This window comes from Hippichthys cyanospilos, chromosome 6, assembly GCF_059441005.1.
Source record: "Hippichthys cyanospilos isolate Australia breed blue-spotted pipefish chromosome 6, RoL_Hcya_1.0, whole genome shotgun sequence".
NCBI lineage: Eukaryota > Metazoa > Chordata > Actinopteri > Syngnathiformes > Syngnathidae > Hippichthys > Hippichthys cyanospilos.
This window is the reverse complement of record NC_142374.1, coordinates 13,132,652-13,154,202: the sequence shown is the minus strand read 5'-3', so window position 1 is coordinate 13,154,202 and position 21,551 is coordinate 13,132,652. Positions and strand designations below refer to the sequence as shown.

The 21,551-nt window shown below is 38.8% G+C and overlaps 2 protein-coding genes across 2 annotated transcripts in view; one reads left to right on the top strand and one right to left on the bottom strand.

Moving 5' to 3' along the window:
* Positions 1-18,157, bottom strand: part of wwox (WW domain containing oxidoreductase) — a 171,332-nt gene extending 153,175 nt beyond the window's left edge. The window contains exons 1-5 of the mRNA XM_088416889.1: positions 17,938-18,157; positions 17,589-17,653; positions 17,191-17,248; positions 16,913-17,082; positions 3,423-3,529 (exon numbers count right to left, since the gene is read on the bottom strand). Coding sequence (XP_088273015.1) covers positions 3,423-3,529; positions 16,913-17,082; positions 17,191-17,248; positions 17,589-17,653; positions 17,938-18,044 — 507 coding nt within the window. The 5' untranslated portion in view covers positions 18,045-18,157. The remainder of the gene's footprint in view (positions 1-3,422; positions 3,530-16,912; positions 17,083-17,190; positions 17,249-17,588; positions 17,654-17,937) is intronic.
* A 2,312-nt stretch (positions 18,158-20,469) lies between these two features.
* The window catches only part of LOC148422247 (nuclear factor of activated T-cells 5-like), a 39,610-nt gene continuing 38,528 nt past the window's right edge, over positions 20,470-21,551 (top strand). Inside the window, exon 1 of the mRNA XM_088417675.1 lies at positions 20,470-20,745. Within this exon, the coding sequence (XP_088273801.1) occupies positions 20,673-20,745 (73 nt within the window). The 5' untranslated portion in view covers positions 20,470-20,672. The remainder of the gene's footprint in view (positions 20,746-21,551) is intronic.

The window sequence follows — 21,551 nt, the reverse complement described above, 5'->3', positions numbered from 1 at the left end:
AGGGGATAATTTCATCTCCAAATGGTGGGACAGGGCAAAAAAAGTTTGGGAACTTCAAGGTTACAGGATTAAATTAATAATATAGTATAACATTTGAATGACATATTTTGCACGTACATTATTATTTTGTTACCTTATTCGTGATTAATGTAAACCATCTGCCCATGTATAAAAATAAAAAATACTGTACTACAATGCAAAAACATACAATAAACATGAAATATATAAATAAAAACCATATAAGTACGATGTAAATATTACATTTCCTCACTTATTTCTGATTTTCTTATACATTTACCTGCATATCTATCTACAAAGATACTGGTCAATTTGTTTAAAAAAAAAAAAAGTAATAATACTAATTATCATTATCATCAAAATAAATCCATTTTGTGCAATGCTTTCTACAATGCTCAGTCAAAATACGTAATGTTATTCCAGATCAAATACAGATTGTATAATAAATATGCATCCAAATACTTTCATTTCATTATGTACACTGCAAACAGTTTTATGTAATATGTTTATTACCTACCTTTAAATTAATGATCTAAGAATTATTATTGTATCATTAAACAAGTGTTTTACATATCTATTTAATCCCTCAAAAATGACCTCATCGACTACTACTGTGGCCATTAAAAATCAAATGTCCTGCAATGTTCTTTTAAGTGTGTGCGGGTTTTTATTTTCACTTAGCTGTCGCTGTTCTTGGCATAGTGCGGCCCATGTGGCTGGGAAGGATATGCCCTCTGACCCTGCTCTTCCTACCATCCACTGGCTGTTCTGACCTGCCCATTATCTCAACATGACCCCCCTCCCCCCATTATTATTCCTCCTGTCAGGACACGGCGCTACACTGCAATAGCAGCGCTGTCCCGCACAGTCCGAGACGTGTGTCGAGGAAAGAAAGAGGCAGTTCAGAGTAATGGTTTAAGCATTGTAGTTAGAGGTGAGAGGTCCCGCGCAATCGGGACAGCAGTTCCACTCCTGGTAACCAGAGCGGAACTCGGGAGAGACACCTGGAAGTAGATATGATGACCTTTTGTACAGCGGACCCCAAAATATACCCTCTTATCACAACGACCTCAGTGCAGGAGCATGGGAAGGCGAGCAAAGTCCATCCATCATTTTAAAGATTAATCCTCCTCTCTATTCTTCTTCTGAATCTATTAATAATGTCAGCAGAGAGGCAAAGATTGATTCTGATATTGTGACTTATTCATTAGCCCATAAATGGGGGGGGGGGATTCCTTGAGAAAGAAGCAAGCCTCACACAACTCAAAATACTCTGCATACGCTGGAATCTCTGACATTGAACACCTCTGAGCACAATTCAGAATTTGACCAATACGCCATACCTTGACTTGCAAGTTTAACTCGCCCGAACTCAAAACTGGACTCACTCAAAAATATATATATATATATATATATATATATATATATATATATATATATATATATATATATATATATATATATATATATATATATATATATCCTCTGAAAACTGTAGGTTCCCCAGGGTCTCGCATTACTAAATAACTATGGGTCCCGACAGACATGTATGGAGTCCCAAAATTTGCGCAATAAAAAGGACAGATTAAGTCCCAAGGTTCAAAATGCACCAACCAACAGCAGACATTAACAAATGTCAAGGTAAATATATGTATATGGCCCACAACTTGATGATAGGGAAAATGTTTTCCCTCTTTAAGGGAGACCTTTTGACAAACACAGCATCATCCAGAGCAGGAGAGTCAAAGTGGTTTAAGCTTGTGGGCCGCATGGAGGAAAATCTATTCCCAAGTGGGCCGGACCAAATAAATCATGGTACACATTTATAAAACTTTAAAACAAAAACTTCAAATGTATTATTCATTTTTAATATTGTCCAAAATAAAGCAAGTATGACATCACTATCCAAGTTTTTGCATTTATCAAAAAAATTCAGCTAAAATTTGTATTCACAAAATTATTTCGTGGGCCGGTTTAAACCTATTTGCCATATGTTTGACACCCGATTCAGCCGCTACATCTGTCCACTAACACAAGCTCAATATACGTTCTCAAATCCATCATTTATGCAGAGTCAACAGACCCAAAGAAGCATTATGTTACATGCAGCTACACTTGAAAAAAATCATAATTAGTCATGTGCACAATATTTAATACAGTAGCAATGAATCACTATAGTAATGCAAATTCCTCCGATAGTTCGTACAGTAAATGAATATGGTTGGCTTTACTCAAGGAATAATGTTAGCGAACGTAGCTTGAACTTATGACAGATTTATGTTGCCTAGATAGCTAAGATGTCATTTACCTCCCTCATTCCTCACTGCTATGGGCAAATAACTCTCTGATATCAATCTCATACTTTATGTCATGATAATAACAAACGTATTGACTTCTTGTGATTCTCATCTCCTGCAGATCTGTGGGTTCATTCATTAATTTCAACACAGAACTCTACACACAAAAATTTGCTAGCGCACCAGACTCCAATTTTGACGTTTGGGGGAGCGCTGCCAAATGATTGCAACTTCATAAAGAAAAAAAGACTGAATATTTGCCACTGGAGCAAGTTGGTAACTGAAAGGTTGGCTCATGATAGATATTGTAAAAATTGCAAAAGATAGGAACTTTAAAACGTCTCAAGTTGAGTCACTCGTAAGACAAGGTACCGTTGTACTTCAAATTCTTAGACCGTCTACACTGGCTTTTGCACACAGTAATGCCAGCCCCTGGGGCATCCTTCAATTAGAGGTTGTGTTGAGTTTAAACACTGAAGATCTACACTTCCACTTTCACGCTAGTCTTTTTTCCATCTTCACTTCCCTCCGTTTCGGCTGGCTCGTCCTCTTCTGCTGCTGCTCTCTGTAATCAAGCCAGCACTAATGGCTTATTCTTTCTGCTCCAGCGGCCACATTTCACTTGTTTATTTTCCCACAATCGTAAATCTGCGGATGAGTCGCAAGCGCAGCGATATTAAAGCAATAATCTTGGGTAATTATCAGATGCTCCTTCTCACCCCCATGCCCCACCACCCCGGACGCTTGTTCAAATCTCTTGAATAATATTATTTACTTACCGAGGTGCTCACGCACATGGGGCCTGAGATGCTTGAAAATTGTTAATGTCATTCATGCAACAGTTTGAGAATGGATGGTTTTATATGTCAGCATAATGACTGTGATGAATTGTTAAAATCCATCCATCCGTTTTCAAGAGCCACTTATCCTCACAAGGGTCGCAGGCTTGGTGGTGCCTATCCCAGCTGGCTTTGGGCCGTATAAAACCAGTCATTTTCACTACTGGATGTCCCTTTTTCTGAGCATTACAAATGCAGTCCAATAGATTGATTAAATCTAAATCAATACTGTGGAAAATGTAAATATTTTTTAAACTAGGCGACTTACCCAGTCTTCCTTTATGCTACTGACGGCCTTGTTAGCCCGGGACAGGTTGCGGCAGGCCAGGATAACACGGGCACCATGCAGGGCAAAAGACCTGGCTGTCTCAAAGCCTGGAACATGCGGACAGATATAAGACATTTTAGTTTTTATGAGATGCTTCAAAGGGTACGATAAGTGATTCTCAGAGGTTGGATCAAATGCAGGAGGAGGAAGGGCCAGTAAGAATCACTATCAAGTTTTATGTAATTTATTTCACAGTGAGCCAGTGGTCTTGGTGAAAAGAGCTAATCATTTCTCTCAGAAGTGATGACACTGATTGAATTTTTGTAGTTCTGGTCTATTTCCTCTCGTCTGAGAAGATAAAGTTGAGGATGTGACCGTCGGCTCTGAAGAAGGTATCGCCCCGCTCGTTATGTCGGCTCGTTAGAGGACGAGGAGGGGAGTAAGATATTAATTATGTTGGTAATTATGCATTGATGGAGGTAATTATGACAAACATGGCTAATAATAAAGGGAGTCAAATGGACAATCAAACACAAACTGAACCTTTGGTGTGGTGACAGTTGGCAGCATCAAAGAGCCACTGATAAGGCCAAAGTTCTGAAATGGAACGCAGTCGGCTGATAGTGAAAGAATTTATCAGTCCGAGACTGTAGCACTGCGTGGCTCCAGCCAAATCACGTGCTTCCGATAAAAGTGACAAAAACTAAAAGATAGAAGGCAGTGAAGTTCATTTCGAAATTACAAGTCTAAATGGGTCATCTCAAGCCGTAGGTTGTATTAATTTACTAGATCAACTTTCACCGTATTTTCTTGTTTCCCTTGACATTTACTGCAAGTCTTGTGAGACCTACTGCGTTTCTCAATCCCACCTTTAAATTGACTCAAACGCATCCAGCAAGCACCTTGACTGACAAACTGCCACAATAAGTGATTGTGAAAAAGAGGGTCCACTGCTAGGCAGAACTGTATCAGAAGGCGGATTAATATGAACTGTAATTAGATTATAGGTCCTAATCTGATTTTCATTAAGAGCAAAACTGGGAGGCCTAATTGTGAGGAGAGTGTTAAAGACCAATATCTATTAAAAACCAAAATTGGAACCGGATTGGAAGCCCGCCACCCTGACAAGTGAAGCATGGAATTAAATTATATGACTCGTTATTAGGTGTAATGGAGGGGACTGCGGTAGAGTGCTGCAATCATCCCGCCCGCGGGAAATGGGGAAAATAAAAACAACATGACAGGGGAGAAGGAGCAGAATGGCAGAGACACAGATTTAATACATAATTTGAATAGGCAGACAGACCGTCAAGATTTAACAAACAGAAAACGTTTAAACAGAGTCTACAAAGAATGAGATTTTGAACTTTTCCGATCAAAAACTTGCCAGTGTATTGTAGTGGGAGTGAAGCATATTTCCTCAAACCAATGGAGATTTTGTATCTTTATGATGATTTTGACTTTTTATACCAAACTCTTCAAATTGCTTCTCGTACTTAGGTGAAACCAAACAAGCATTGAAAATGTTATTCTATAAATGTTAGTATATAAATGTTATATAAGTTCACAATTCAGAGACCATACCATCATTTTCCCTCAAAACAACCCCCTTAGAATACATCTCAAATCCCGCTTCTACAGTAGTTGGGTTAACACAAATCAATTTTTAACATCTTAAACAATTTTTTAAATTGTGACACCACTTATACACTTTGTTGTGTACAGTACTTGAGATGTTGAAAGAGATGTAGAAAGGGTACACACATGCTGATAATAAACATCTTGCAAAAATACTGATAATTAAGTGTAATTAGTGTCTTGTCCGCCTCAACCTATTAAATTCAGCAAAAGGGAGATTGGTTGATGTCTATCAAAGATTATTCTGAGATTATTCTCTGTGATTAACCTTTGGTATCCGATCTGTTAAGGTTGATATTTTTTAACTCCAGCATCTGCTTGGATAACTTGCTAAATTTTTAACATAGGTAGAGCAATTGCATGGTATCGATTATGTTATTAACTCAACTGTAGTCAAATTTTTAAGTCCCTAAAAAACAGCTTGAAGTAAAAGCATTTTTCATACATTATAAAATGGACAAAAGGCTGCTGCTAAACAAAAACACCTTCCCCCTCACTTGTTGTGTGTATACACCATGAAAGTGAAATTAAGGAGCGCCAGTGTTTTCCATAATGGAGAACAAATTAGAATATGGCAGCAACAACGGGCGGCGTCACCGGAGCCGTGTTTTTGCGGTGACAAATAACAAGGGCTCGACATTAATTGTGAAATAACAAGAGAGCAAGTGTTGCTGTAACAGAGACTCTGCGGCAGCGAGGACAACACTGAAATGAGTTCCCGGTCAAATGTACAACAAGAGCCTGTTTCCCTATTGTACTCTGATGATAGAACATGACGAGAGGTCACAAATACAGTTTTGTTTGCTCATTTTTACTCTGGTAGGTCGCCAAAAGCTGTTTGTGCAATTTTGCCAGCCTGTGGAATGGCACTACAGGTTACTTCACTCAGGGAAATATAACGACCGTAAACAATGCTAATAGCCTAGTAGGGATTGCCGAATGGAGAATACAGGGACCCCAAACCCAATTTTTGGACGCCGATGTAGTTTAGAAAGGGAGAAAAATATTCTCCATAGCAAAAAGTGATGTCCCTTCCTAAGCAAGCCTAACTTGAAGATATTGTTTTCATCGCAGGGTGAAAAAACAGGGCAAACCTCAGAGGCAGTACTGAGCTACAAATTTTAAGTTTGGGCTAACACAATTACCATAATGGTCACAAAAACATGTAAATGGAGTTACCACAAATGTTTGAGAAAGAATTTGCTCTCAATCTGATTATTGACAGCACGTAAACATAGTCAGGGAATCAACAACCACTCTGATGCAGTTCTCCACTTCATTTTGTCACATACAATATATAGTACTATACTACACACCGGGAGGTGGCCGAAGACAACTAAGATAGGGTACAGCACGCCTTCAACCCTTAGTGGATGGATGGATGGATGGATGGATGGATGGATGGATGGATGGATGGATGGATGGATGGATGGACGGACGGACAGACAGACGGGCGGATAATTCAATAAATTTGTCATTTTAAAATCCGACCAATTTAAAATTTGCAAGATTGGGAAACTGAAATTTTGCACAAGTGGCAGAATACTGGCACGGTGGTTTACAGGATGTATTTAGAATAGTTACTAACGACTGAATTGTGGTAATTAGGGAAGCTATGCATATGCTATAAAAAACTTTTTTTGCACAAGCTTTGAATGTTTACCTTAAAGCTGACTTAAATTGTTGTCTGAACATTTTGCACAGGACTTATTTTTTATTAAGTGAAATCTTTGAAAACATCTTTGTTGGGTTTATTAATAATATTAAAATAACTGAAGAATGACTGGAAGACATTTAGATTTTTTTTTTTTTTTTTTTTTGGGGGGGGGGCATATCAGCGATCCCTAATTATAAACTATACAAACATTACTGCTGCCTGGATCAGGTTGAGCACTGGCTTTAAAGCAGTGTACTTGACACTACACTAATCAGAAAATGAAAAACCACCACTACTGCTAAAAATGTGTTTTACTATGATGCATAAAAGAATGGTGTAAATTGTCCATTAAGCAACGAATGCTCTTCATGGTACATTAGGATCCTGGCCCTTCAGATACCCCCCCCCCCCCCCCCCCCCCCCCCAATAATGAGTGTGATTTAGTGATTTCACGCTTTGTTTGTCCTTCCTGGCCCGCCACCATCTCTTTGGATCCTCCCTCCCCCCCACCCTCATACACAGGTGTATTGGCTCAGTGTAATGAGATCATTACCAGCCTCGTCAGTGAGCGGCTTTATTTGGCAATTGCCACCACCGCCGCCGCCGCCTGCCTGCTCCCACACGCTCTTGAGCTGCATCCAAAGAGGCATTTAACTAAAATAAGCTCTGTATTACAACTGGACAAACACAAGTCAATTGAAATCATTACAAGACCTGTGGGTAAACAAGTCAGGTTCCCACAGTCCTCTCTCAGCAGAGCGTATTTGGTTCCTGAAGAGTGACTCATGAATAGACCACTACATACTGCATTTCTTTGTCATGAAAAAATGACTTGAATTAGCGCCATTTTTAACTATAAGACAAAGTATAAAACTACTTTGCTTGTGTGTGCTTACTTCTGAAGCGGGGAATGAATATTATGGATGTGTGACAGTTTATTACATGATTTAATTCTCTATTTCCCTTGGACTATGGTTTTTAATTTTCTGCAGTCAACTTTTATGCATTAAATTTCTCAGACCTTCACATTAGTAGAAGGTTTAATGATACATTTTCAGGGGTCATCAAGACTGGTCGAGCAAAATGCCGTTCACTCTCACATCTCATTCTAACAAGCCACAATGCCACCCCCTACAAGGATTAAAGGTACATCTCAATAAATGAAAAACATGAAATAATATTCTGTGTGATGTATATACATCTTCACTTGTTGAACAGATCTTATTAATTAAATAAATTGATTTTTCAGTGATATTCTAATTAAGTTAGACCCTTGAGAGGCAACTGTGTTACAATATGTTAAATTAAACACATTGTTCCATTCTATCAACAAATTAACAAGAAAACCGTAATATAAATAATCATACACCATCTAAAGATTGAAACTGGATTCCACACAACCATCACAGTAATGCTGCAGGCCTAAAAATACCACAAAAGACAAACTTTCAAACTCACAAATAGGAAATGAAAATCATCTCACAAGGAGCTACTAAAGGCCACAATTCACAACCAAACACTCACATGTAGTCAGACTTAAACCACACATTTTAAAGCATCTATCCAAAACATAAATCAATTCAACATGTGAGAAAATAAGGTATACCTCTAACAAGTGTCCACTGCGTTAAGGATCAAATTGGGAGAGTTCATGAAATGTCTCAGACCAGGGGTGTCCAAACCAGGTCTGCTATCCTGCAAGTTTTTGATATTTCTGTCCTCCAACGCTCCTGATTCAAATGATCAGCTCGTTTATCAGGCTTCTGCTGAGCTTGCTGATCATTTGAATCAGATGTGTTGGAGGACAGAAGAATCAAAAACATGCAGGATAGCCTCAAGGACCAGGTTTGCATACTCCCATCTCAGGCCTTGTCTACACATGGACGGGGTTCTTGCAAACTGTCAGTTAATGTCTCTGTTTTGCCCTATTTGCTATACATGGCCAGGCTTTTTTTTTTTTTTCATCAAAACCGAATCTTTCAAAACCTCCAGCCAAAGTGAAGATTTGCTCAAGCCTCCGGTTTCGTGGTTGCGTGTAACCAGCTTAATCCAGAGATTTGTGTCATCGCACTACTCGTTTTCCCATCAAAGACACAGACACTGGTGATGTCAGAAGCTGATGTTCTTTCTCATTGGACAGAATTTGGCAACATGACTGCAGCCTAGTGACTTGGCATGCTTGTCATGGAAGTCAATGAAACCGCACTGTGCTGGATTTTTATGGATGGGATTTCTTTAAATAAAAAAGAAAAAAAAAACAACAACAACGAGGGGGAGACTATGTGGGTTTAAATAAGCCGATTATATGTAGACAAGGGCTCAGACAATACAAAGTACACCTCAGTGGTTGCGCTTCTCCTATCCCAAAATGGGAGTAGCCCCAAAACCAGTCCAATTCTTGCAGACTTTTAAGATCCTATTTAATTCCCTGTCATTACCCCAAGGGGGATGTCACCCCAAAAGTGGGATGTATGGTTCGTGATTACTGCCCAAGGTTGAGCTGTTCCAGGCCAGAGCGCTGAAGTGTTTCTATTACCCCTCCCTGTCCCTTGCTGTCTAAAAACCTACCCTATTACCCTCACTCTGACCCTCTGTGTCAACTCCTGAAAAAAATTTCTGACAATTTCTCATCCTGGTCTTCCACAGCATTACCTGACCCCCAACACACACATGCACACATACGCGCACATGCATGCGTATTTACACCTATTAAAAAATAGACTCTTCAATGAACCTGACAGGCTCTGTCGTTCTTGAATTCAACCCGCGTACATGACTGCCGCTTGAGAAAGCGTCACACTTGGCCGTTCTGGGCAGGGCCACACCATGGCCCCATTTCCCCCACCGCCCTTACCCACTCATCTACATGTGCGAGCTATGGCGTGTCTTTTTGTTGCTGCATGTTTGGGTTATTTTACAGACTTTAGCCACACCCTCTGTTTGGTAGCATGGCCAAAGCCTTTTTTTTCTCTCCTATCTCTGAGGATCTCAGAGACCTCAGCATAGTGCATCCCGACAGGCCTTGCTGTCTGTCTCCCCATCAGTCAATTGTATTGTATTTTTCTTAGACAGGTCAAGCTTGTGAAGTCAAAATCTCATGCCTTATACTTGTGTAGGTGTAATGATAATAAAGGCTCTCTCTCTCTCTCTCTCTCTCTCTCTCTCTCTCTCTCTCTCTCTCTCTCTCTCTCTCTCTCTCTCTCTCGCTCGCTCGCTCGCTATCTATCTATCTATCTTGGATGGGTGGCACGGTGGTTGACCAGTCCAGATCATATGCAGAAGTTGTGGGTTCGCTTTCAGCTTCAGACTTCCTGTGTGAAGTGTCAATGTTTTCCCTGTACCCATGCACTACGGTTTCTTCCACATTTCAGAAACACGTAAGTAAGTATGTTGGACACTCTAAATTGTACATTGGTGTTTTTGTGAGTGCATATGGCAACGAGCACATACCCCACTTATTGTCCAAGGACAGTTGGATAACTCTCTAGCACACACGCGACCCTCATGAGGAGAAGCAGTTAATATAATGGATGGATGGATAATAACTTTGTTTCATTTATGGGGGGGGGGGATTACTTAATTATTCTATGGAATAACTGCTAGGATTTTAAAAATACTCGATAGTGAAAGCAGTACAGTGTTCAGTGGACAGCAAATGGCGAAATTAATTTCTAAACATATTAATTGTATATGAAATAAATTGTCATCAAATTAATTACAGACAAAATCATACGTTTTTACAACTGAAAATGGCTTAGTAAGAGCATTATCCCTTTAAGACAACTAAATAGTAGTTTGGGGTTTTACTAAATTGGCCCAGAGAAACAATGAGTGAGCACATTTAAAATTAAGCCAAAAGTAAAAAAAAAAAAAAAAAAAGTCATGTGGCATGACTCAAAGATAGGGTAAACCTTACAACTTTCTTTCTTTCTTTGTGTAATTTACACAGTGGTTTACAGGTTGTGCAGGAGGTTTTAATAGTACAGCAGTGCAGAGTAAAGACTAAAATGTGTTCACTTTCGTCACTTCAGCTTTTTCAGATTGGCCTCTCACATCTCCCTAAAGTTGCACATTATCTGATTAACCAAGCAGAACTGTTCATTACCTGGCTAATAAACACAATTTATCAGACTGTAAGAATAAAAAAATCCTGTTTTCCTCACATGCTCTGAGTCCGACAAACACACACTCACACGCATGCGTATACACACACCCCTTACACACACACGCACACACTATTCTATCAGACTGCTCAATATGAACACAGATAAACTGTGAATGCCATCTTAGCCACCGGCAGCCACTTGGAGATGCTCCAGGACACACGGAATAAGACGCAGATACGCCACTCTTGTCGGGAACATCTTTTTATCCATCTACTTCCTCCCTCTATGAATAATGCATCTTTCTCTTTCCCCTCGCTCTGCTTTAATGCACAGCCGCGCCAGACTTTGAGGGGGGTCCTTATTCATAAACAGTGGCGCGGTAAATACCAGAGCTTTGCAGCCAATTTAATGGCAGTTATGCTTAACAAATCTGCCTCAATCTAATGATCAGCCACAAAGCCAGGCTGCCGTTTTTTTAATCTGTGCACCAAGACTCCCCGCAGCGCCGCGGCTCACTGAATATGCTTACAGATCTCTCCATCCAGAGAGAGGAGAGCACTGGCCTTGACACCTAATCCTCTCCCACACAACACCGGGATCATCACAAACACAGAACAATGTTAGTCCTTCATGAATAATATTTGAAAAAGTGGACAGACACAAAGAACATTATGAAGCGCTTCCGCACAAATCCTTATCATTTCCTGCTTCAAATACTGTGGTTCCTGCGTTGACCCAGCACATAAACAACAAAACCACATAGCAGGTAGTTTGATGAATTGAGATGGAGTACAACAGTGGTCCTCAAACATATTAGATAACATAAAAATAACAGATAACTTTCCAAGAAGCACCGTAAGGGCCAACATTGAAATCCTAGAGCATAGGTTTCATGCCAAAAAAAGTGTACTTAATACAATGCTATGTCAGGACATCAGCACTGTTATTAAATAGGGATGGGCAATATCAAGCCTTATTTCTAGATATCCATACTCGTGACAGTATCCGATTCTGTTGCCGATCCTCATGTCGTCATTTTACAATCAGGAACTAAAGGCATATACTGTATGTCCGATAAATGCCAATCAAGATGCAATTTCTGTAGAAAAAGAAACAGAAAAGGACTTTTAGGTCTTTCTATAGCTGTCATTGGATTTTTTTTTAATTGTGTGCATCAAAAGTACTAGTGATATCCTTACATAGTAACAGTATTACAGAAAAGACTTGAATACTCATACTGGTATCATTTTATCAAACATCCATATCCTTGAATAAAGGAACTTGGAAATCTAAATGATGATGATTTAAAATGTGTTACACATAAGTTAAATAAAAATTATACCTAAAGAGATTATTTCAAAAAATTGTTCTGAAAGATGAAATGCAAGTGTATTATGCTTCAAAGTTAATTATAACTGAACACTACTTAGCAAGTGGATGAATAAAAAATAATACGTATTTAAAAACTGGACTCTAAGGGCGACACAGTGGTAGACTGGTTCTCTGGTTTCCAAACATTCTCAAAAACATTAAGGACGTTCTAAAGGACACTCATATTTTCCCTAGGTACGTTTGTGAGTGTCAACGGTCATTTGATTCTTGATGCCCAGTGATTGACTGGGAACTAGCTCATTGTGTACCCTGCCTGCTACCCAATGACAAATGAATCTTTGTTTAACACTAGAGGATCTCAATGTCCCATATCACACTTTTAGCTAGTGCACACTTTATGGTAGCAGAGCTTTTTTAAGAAGAATTACTGCTTAGGAACACTGATGTAAGCAGATTTTTACCACTGTAAATCCCAGCCTGACGCTATGTGTCATATTATTTTGTCACAGTCTCACTGACCTGACTGATTTACTTCGCCTACAAGTTACACTAAAACTTAAGAGGGAAAAATGACGCCGCAAACCGACAGGGACGAGTCCTAGTGATGATCAGCACCAACCGGTACACATAGAGTCTGATAAACAGTTTATGATTACATTTTGTCATTGAGATTTATGAGATTTACTCATTGTTCAACCGGAAAGCGTCAACCAAAAACAACTAGCCTTTGACACAGTTGAAAGTGGAAAAAATTAAGTCTATAGTAAGATTTAATACTCATTATGTAAACCTCTTGAATATTAATAAATAACCACAAGCAAAAAAAAAAAAAGCATGATTGATTTAACATAACATTCTGTCAGCATTTTCTAAAAGTTCCTTGTCTATATGTACATGCAAATGGGGGCATCCAGAGAATCCTTCACCATCCCTAAAATGCGTCCCACTTTTTTGTTAACTTTAATCTTGTAATTTATTACATGACTAAATTTACTATTTACAACTGGAACTAAAATTAGGATTCTCCCCCCTGCGACAATCTCCCACTTCAGCCTTGTAAAATTTAAAACTGTTTTTCATAGAAATATGCATTGAAATTAAGATTTAAATATGACTTCTTATGCAATTACCTATTATTTCTTAAAAATAGCAGGGGGGGTTACTCGCATATTGGCTCTGATACAATGACAACCAAGCCACACCAAACCTTTATCAATATGCTGTAGTACTCTGCTCATGTAATATTTTTTTCCTTATTTTTACGTTTCATCAGATTATTCTAAAGCAACACACAACACAATAGTCTACTTTAAAAAAGGCTTTTTACGGGAATATGGTCATTTAAGGACAATTGTCCCACAGAGCCCTGGCCAGCAAATAAGCAAAGAGTTTATTTGATTGGAGGGGAATTAGGAGTGGAGCAGGAGTGTGTAATGGGGATGGATAGGAGGGCTCGGGCCCAGGTCAAAGCCACTTAGAAATCGTTGAGGAGGTACAAGCATGGGTCTATAAGAGGGCGAAAACCTTTAAGGGCGGAGAGAGACAAGGGCTCTGGAGAAGGAGAAAACAAAGTGAGATCATTCATTTCCATTATCACGATTAAAAACACCATTCAGGTTCGTAGTGCTTTTTAATTTACATGGGTAAGCGAAGTGAGGAAGACTAATGTGGGTGGAATCCGTCGTCGTGATCACCTCAGTAAGACCAAGCGAATTAGTGTCCCTAGTCTCAGTGCAACGCTGCTTCAAGGCCAGCCACAAAATGTGACATTTCACGCATAAATAAACTCCTATATGTCGTTTTTCTTCGTCTTCTTCCGTGTACATTAAGAAAACGAAATTAAAGACATGAAATGTAAATGTGCTAATTAAATAATATCCTTCCATTCCTAATAAAAATGTCACATTCCCCCATAGAGAAATACGGACTCAAGAAAATGGAAATAGCCTTGACACTTGGATTAAAACACTATTGATGCCATTAAAATGCTAAGTGGGTCCAGCCAATTGGCATAACCACATTTCACTGGTGGAATGTCAAAGGAGCACACAAGAAGAAGCAATTACTATAAGAGTATTGTTAATTACGGGGTGCAGCATATTTAATACGTGGCCGAGTAAAACAAAGGTTGTGTTAATATTGGTATAATAAGTATTTAAAATGACGCTGTCTTGTAAGCACATTGTTTGAAAATTCTCTGGAGAAAAAGCTATTTCTTGGTTCCATTCAGAGCAGATTATACACTATATGCACTAAATGCATCATACACTAACAAAAAGTTAAACGCGGACTCTGCTTCTCATTATGATGTTTTAAAAGCAAAATTTGACAATGTGGAACAATTTAGATGGTTTAAAGGCCTTGTGGCAACGCTAGCATGGACCTCTAATGCACTCTTGTGGTGAACATGATACTGCTGCAGAAGCGCCAAAAAAAAAAAAAAAACAACAACAACAAAAAAAACTTGGAATGGTTTGAAGTTATATGCTTATTGTAAAACAATTTACACAAAGCTATGACTATCATTAAGCAAAAATGGGTTGAAAAAAAATCATATACATTTTATTAATTCTAAAAAAAAGTGGTTATACAATGGTCTACACACACCACTAGTCAAATGCAAATTTTTGAGCTCTAAAAAATAAGAGACGTATATCAGTTTTACAGCTTCACCACTATTAATCTGACCTCTAACCTGGAGAGATCATTTGTGTTAGCAAAGTCACTTAGTGGCAAGTGTGTACTCACTCTCATTTAACATGTGTTTGAATCTGTCTTGTTAATGATGAACACAAGCGCATAGGAAGGTGTGTATGCTTTTGCAACTATACTCATTTGTTTATTGGTACTTTACCTCTTTAATTATTTTTCTGTTGTGTTGTACAGGTTATACGTCACAATAAATGCGGAATACAGATTTTGGTCTAAATTGATCCATTTTGAAAAACAGAGTAAATGTCTAAAATTTCTATATATTTGAGAATAAATGCTTGAACTTTCTAGAAATCTTTTTTTTTCTTTTACTAAAGGTTTTATGTTTGTTCATTAAAGTACGATAAGTATAAAGTGGGATGACTGGTCAGGATTGTGAGTCCTTTCCTTAATTATGATCTGATAATTAGCAAAAGAACAAAAATATGTGAAAAAAATACAACGAATACATTTCTAAGTAAAGGACTTAATTTCAATCATGACTATGTTCATTCAATCAGTTTGTGTTGACATCAGAAATATTTGAATTAAAATAAAAACCATTGATATCAAATTGCATATTATTTTTACACAATCCCTTTGTTAATAGGAGCCTAGACAGATAAATGGAAGAAACATCAAGGATAGGGAGGCAATTAAGTTCAAAAGCCCCGCTGTTCCATCAAGGTCCCAAGGCAGCTGTAAATCTACTATAGTGCCCCATCTCATAATGTACATACAGCAATTAGACAGACCTGCAACACTTTCTTTCAACAAAGCATTTGAATATAAAGACAATTAAGCATTTTATGTTGCTTTGATTTCCCTGGAGCTGTCTGTCTCAAACTAAAAAACATCTGAAAGGAAAGGCCAACCTTCCTCTGTTTTTCTGAGTTCAAACTAAAACTTGCAAAAGGTAGAAAGGAAATGCATTGCTTTCCAGAGGATTTGACCTATACTTTTACTTGGCAGGGTACGCGCATTTGTTGCGGTTAACAGTGACATCCAATTTAGCTCGGCTAATGAACTTCAATACAGTCATGTTCAACATTAACGGGGTGATTTGTTGGGTGTTATGTCTTACACGTTGGAGCCTAATGTTGATGAATGCTTGGCTGGGGTGCCTACTTTTAGTTATACCACACTGCCACCCAGTGGCGTTTTTGTGGAAACACAAAATTCCAGAAGTCTGGACGTTACCCTGGTTAGCAGATCCGCCTCACATTTCATGGACCCAAGTTCAAATTCAATTTGCTCCAGCCTTCCTGTGTGTAGTTTGCATGTTCTCCCCGAGCCCGTGTGGGTTCTCTCCGGGCACTCCGGCTTTCTCCCACACTCCAAAAATATGCATGGCAGGTCTATTGGAGATACTAAATTATCCTTAGGTATGTTTGGGAGCATGAACGGTTGTTCGTCTCTGTGTGCCCTGCAATTGGCTGGCAACAAGTTTGGAGTGTCCCCCGCCTACAGCCCGAAATCAGCTGGGATTGGCATCAGCAATCTGCGACCCTTGTGATGATAAGCTGCTATAGAAAATGAATGAATGAATGAATAAATGAATGAATGGATGGGTGGATGGATGGATGGATGGATGGATGGATGGCTGGATGGATGGATGGATGGATGGATGGATGGATGGATGGATGGATGGATGGATGGATGGATGGATGGATGGATGGATGGCCACGTGGGTTCTATCCGGGCAATCCGGCTTCCTCCCACACTCCTAAAACATACATGGCATACTAAATTTGGCTGGTAACCAGTTCAAGGTGTCTCCCGCCTACTGCCCGAAGTCAGCTGGGATAGGCACCAGCGAACCTGTGAGGATAAGCAGCTCTGAAAAAATGGATGGATGTTTTAACAAACTAGAGTATTTTTCAACCTCTTAGTGATTTTTAATACGTCAACAATGTATCAAGACCGAAGGCCGAAAATGGGTCAAATTTAAATATGCTTATAATAGAAAAAAACCTTTACAAGTTCAAAACTCTAAATACTCAGAAACTGAGGCTTTCAAAAGTCAAGGTGTCTTATTAGGTCCACTGTGCATAAAAGGGACTCACCAATGCCAGAGTTGCTGCCAGTAATCACGACCACCTTGTCTGACAGATCCCGACCTTGAAGGATCTCTAAAGCTGCGGAGTTACCATCATAGCGTTTCGGCTTCACCATCACATCCTCCACAGTAAACACTTGGCGGGGGTCGAAATAAGTGCTCCTCTTATTGATGTGACTGGCAGGAAGAAATTTGTTCCAAAAAGTTTTATATTCTGTAACTTGACAGTTGAAGACTAACAAAAAAATTTATTTAAAAAACATACACCACATGAGAACTACTTACTCAACGTAAACAATTTGACCATGTTCATTGGTGTTTTGCTCCCAGCCATACGGCAAATCTGTTTGAAGAAAGTTCATAAATTACATACTTTTTGTGGGACGTTGTATAAAGTACCAATTAAAAGAAGGGAACCCTCTTCAAAATGACATGGTCTCAAACACATTAAGAAGTTTAAAAAATAATAAAATTAAAAAAAATAAAAATCATGCTTTTAACTCTTGTAAAATGCACAGCTTATGTGACCTGAAAGTCATTTCTACAAGAACACCAATGATAAGAATTAATAATTGTAAAAACATGGATTACACTGTCAAGTTGTCGATGGCGTAAGTAGGAACACATAATAATAATAATAATAATAATAATAATAATAATAATAATAATAATAATAATCAAACCTCCAGCACAACGTTTCTTCTTTCCAGTCTTGGGGTGTTCCCACTGAGTCCTCATCTCATCGTGGCTTTTAGCGCACACACAAAAATGATTACAGTTTTGTTGTTGCGTTTATGTAACGTCATCAGATCATGTCTATTTTGTTCTATTTTTTTTCAATTAATTTAAAGCAAACACGTGAATTAAATAAATAGGAAGTCACAAAAGACCAGTGCAGGTGGAAAAGTAGTTAGACTACAGTAGGGGTGCATGATACAGTTGCACATGCGATATACTTGCCAATACACGCTTTTAAAACGCATACGAACACATGCCCATGACTGAAGCTCATGACTGACGAAGTCCACTCACTTGGCATAATAGACCCATCCATCTTTAGTCGATCGTTCCTCCCAACCAGGAGGTAACTCGTCGTCGCTGTCAGTGTCCTCCATACCAGCATATTTAAGAGCTGCCATTGGATTAGCAGCTTTAGGTGATTTTTTTTAAGTCGCAAAACTATAAATTCATACAAACAACATGCACTGGGGAAAATACGTCTTGCGAACAAAATTGTCGACCTGCACGGTATTTCCGCAATAACACGATGACGTCATGTCGCGATGAATGTTGGGATTTTGAGTCTAAAGTCAAGTGCGTCGTTTGTTTGTTATCGTCATTTCTAACTTACTTTTTGGTCCATGTGTTCCAAACATGTTATCGATTAAAATACATTATAGTAGTAGCAATTCCAGAACTTTAGTCTTTATTACAGGAGCCCTGCAAAATAAGCTGCCTTTCTTTAGCCTTTTTGTCTACGAATCACTCATTAAAATGTTTTAGTTCAATAGTACACATCCATCCATTGTCTTAACCGCTTATTCTCAGGTGGGTCGCGGGCATGCTATAGTGTATGCCTGCTGTCTTCGGTCAGTGGGTAGGTTGCACCCAGTTCAGATTTGTCTATGGCAGCGGTTCTCTAAATGGGATCCACGGAACCCCTGGGATATGTAGGGTGGACGACAGGGGGCCTGTGAAATAATTTGGGTTATTAATATATATATATATATATATATATATATATATATATATATATATATATATATATATATATATATATATATATATATATATATATATATATATATATATATTTGGGTTGTATTAAACTGCGAATTTATTCATGACACTACAATAAATAAATCAATTCAACCAGTTTAGTTTATTGAAAAAAATAATAATCCACGTAATCCATGTCATCATCAAAGAATTTGATTATTTAGTCACTAAATATTTGGCAGCAACTGTTTTGGGGAAATTGACCCACTGTGTTATGAGGTGTGCAATGTGCAATTTTTATTTCGGAAGCTTCAATAGGGCTGAAAAGTAACAAATATACTTGTTTTCAATTTTTATTTCGGAAGCTTCAATAGGGCTGAAAAGTAACAAATATACTGTACTTGTTTTCAAATATAATAAGTTGCTGAATCAAAAGGGCACTTAGTCTAGAGACAGTCTAGAGTCGTACTCATATGAATTGTTCAAGACGCATACGATAAGTTTTCTTGAAAGTGATCTTACTCCATAGTTGTTAGCCAATCCACTGGCACACAAAGACAAACAATCACTCAAACTCAGGGTCACACCTAAGAACATTTTAGAGTGTCCAGTAGACCTACCATGCATGTTTTTGGAACACGGAGAACATGCAAATTTCACACAGAGAGGCCAGAACCCGAGGCAAACCCACAGCCTCTGCACTATTAAGCATGTGTGCTAACCAGTCATCGACCTTACCACCCATTCAATTGTATGTTTTTTTTTTTGTTTTGTTTTTTTTAGTGTGTTTATTTGGTCTTTTGTGAGTACATAAAAATTGCAATATTCGTGTGTACATTTTGATGGCAAAGATTAACATCTTCTATTAAATTATTGGTTGATTTATATATTGTAAATAAAATAATATTAGAAAAAAACATAGACATGTACACTTAGTATGTACATTTAACTGTTTTTATCAATTAATTGGTTATTGTATTCATTGCAAATAAAACAAAATATCAAAATTTTACATTTACATTTTTAAAAATAAAATACAAATAGGGCATTCGTGCTGAAGAACAAGAGCAATGTTCTAGTGTGGCCATCCCAGTACCCAAACATGAATGTAATTGAAAATCTGTGGTGTGATTTAGAGCAGGCTGTTCATGGTCAGAAACCATGAAACCTGACTGAAATGGAGCTAGGTTGTAGAAAAGAATGGTGCCAAATGTTTATGAACTGGAAACCAGACCCTTTTTAGAAGTTATAGGAAATGATTAAGAGGCTGTTCTTTCAACAAAAGTAGGATCTACTAAATATTGATTCAATTTTTCTGTTGGAGTCACACAATTTGTCTGCATGCCTACAAAATATACTGTATATTCTTTTAACAAATGGAAAAAATATCACAGAATATTTCCATTTGTTTCATGCAGTTTAAGGAAAAATGCTATTTTATGATTCATAGGGGACCCTAAAAGGAAGGTAATGGTATTTTAACTTTTTTTTTTTTTTTTTCATTTTGACAATATATTTACTGTTGATCCCTGCTATTTGGGGGCTGTTTGGGTCCAAGCTAGTGTGCAGAGCAAAAATCTACATATAATTAACACTAAATTTTTCCCTTGGGATGGTCAGGCCACCGGATGAAAACCACCATTGGCCATCCTGTATCTCCTCCTTTCATTATCGACAGTCACACTTAAATATAAATACTAGCGTAACTCATGCATCATATTAAATCCCTTCACTACAGTTTTATCATATCTGTCTAATGCGCATGCGTTCTCAAAGGGGCGGGCCCAAGACGTGGGCCGACCTCAACTCGAGTGTGTAGACTGTTTGTGTGAGCGTCTCCCCAACGTGATGAGACGTGCTAGTTAACGGGGCTTGTTTCTGTACTAAAAGTTTTTTTGTACCACAATTGGTCCTACACATCCGTATTTGATCGATGCCGTATTCCGACTCATTCCGCCCAGGGGAACGCTCAAATCGCTGGCCGAGGAAAAACGACTTGGTTTCTGCCGAAGAGTGTCCGCTTCCCCTCCCCTCGATGAAGCGCTGCGATGCCCTCTGATTTTGTCTCTCTCCTCAGCTCGGACCTGGATCTCAATTCCCCGAAATCTCTATACTCTAAAGGTAAGTCTCGTCTGAATAAACGTGTCGCTAATGAGTTTCGGCCATTGTTTTAATCGGGGGTGATGCCCCATTGCCGTTATCTCGCCCCCGTTAATCTGCTAGCTAGCTGGGGTTAGCTTTTCTTGCCGTTAGCCACTTAGCTGAGCTAGCCGACTTAGTTAGCCGCCAAATGGCTTGCTCGCTGACTGCTACCTGCGTGCTCGAGCCTCCCCTGGACTCATGCGTGGAGGAGACGGATGTGCTCAGTGGCTTTTGTTTCGTACTAACGCATTGTGGTTCCGATAACGGCGCCCCAGGTTGCTTATCTACCTGAAACAGAATTCTCGTGGGCATCGCTCTTGGTTAGTCGATAGTACGCTGGCATAGCTATTGGCGCTCATACTATTCACTAGCGCAAAGCTAACCTGTATTCGCTAAAGAGAAGTGGAACTCGGGTGTTCAGTGAACCCCCGTTTATCGCGAGGAATACGTTCCAGACGCGCGCACCAGCGATGATGTGAAGCCGCGTTACCGCGAGACCACGTGAAACTTTTCTTCCTAGGTTTTCCTCTCCCGGTCGGGAGAGGAGTTAAACACATCAAACGTGTAAACCTATCAGAAAACATTTTGCCTTTGTGTCAAACTCCAGTCCTCGAGGTTATGTCAGACCATGCATGTTTTCCAGGTTTCTCTCCTCAAAACCTTGATTCAAATGATTAGCTTATTATGACTCCAATCATTTCAATCAGCCGTGTTTGAGGAAGAAGCATTTAAAACATGTAGGATACATCCCCTTGAGGACTTGAGTTTGACATCTATGCAAAATT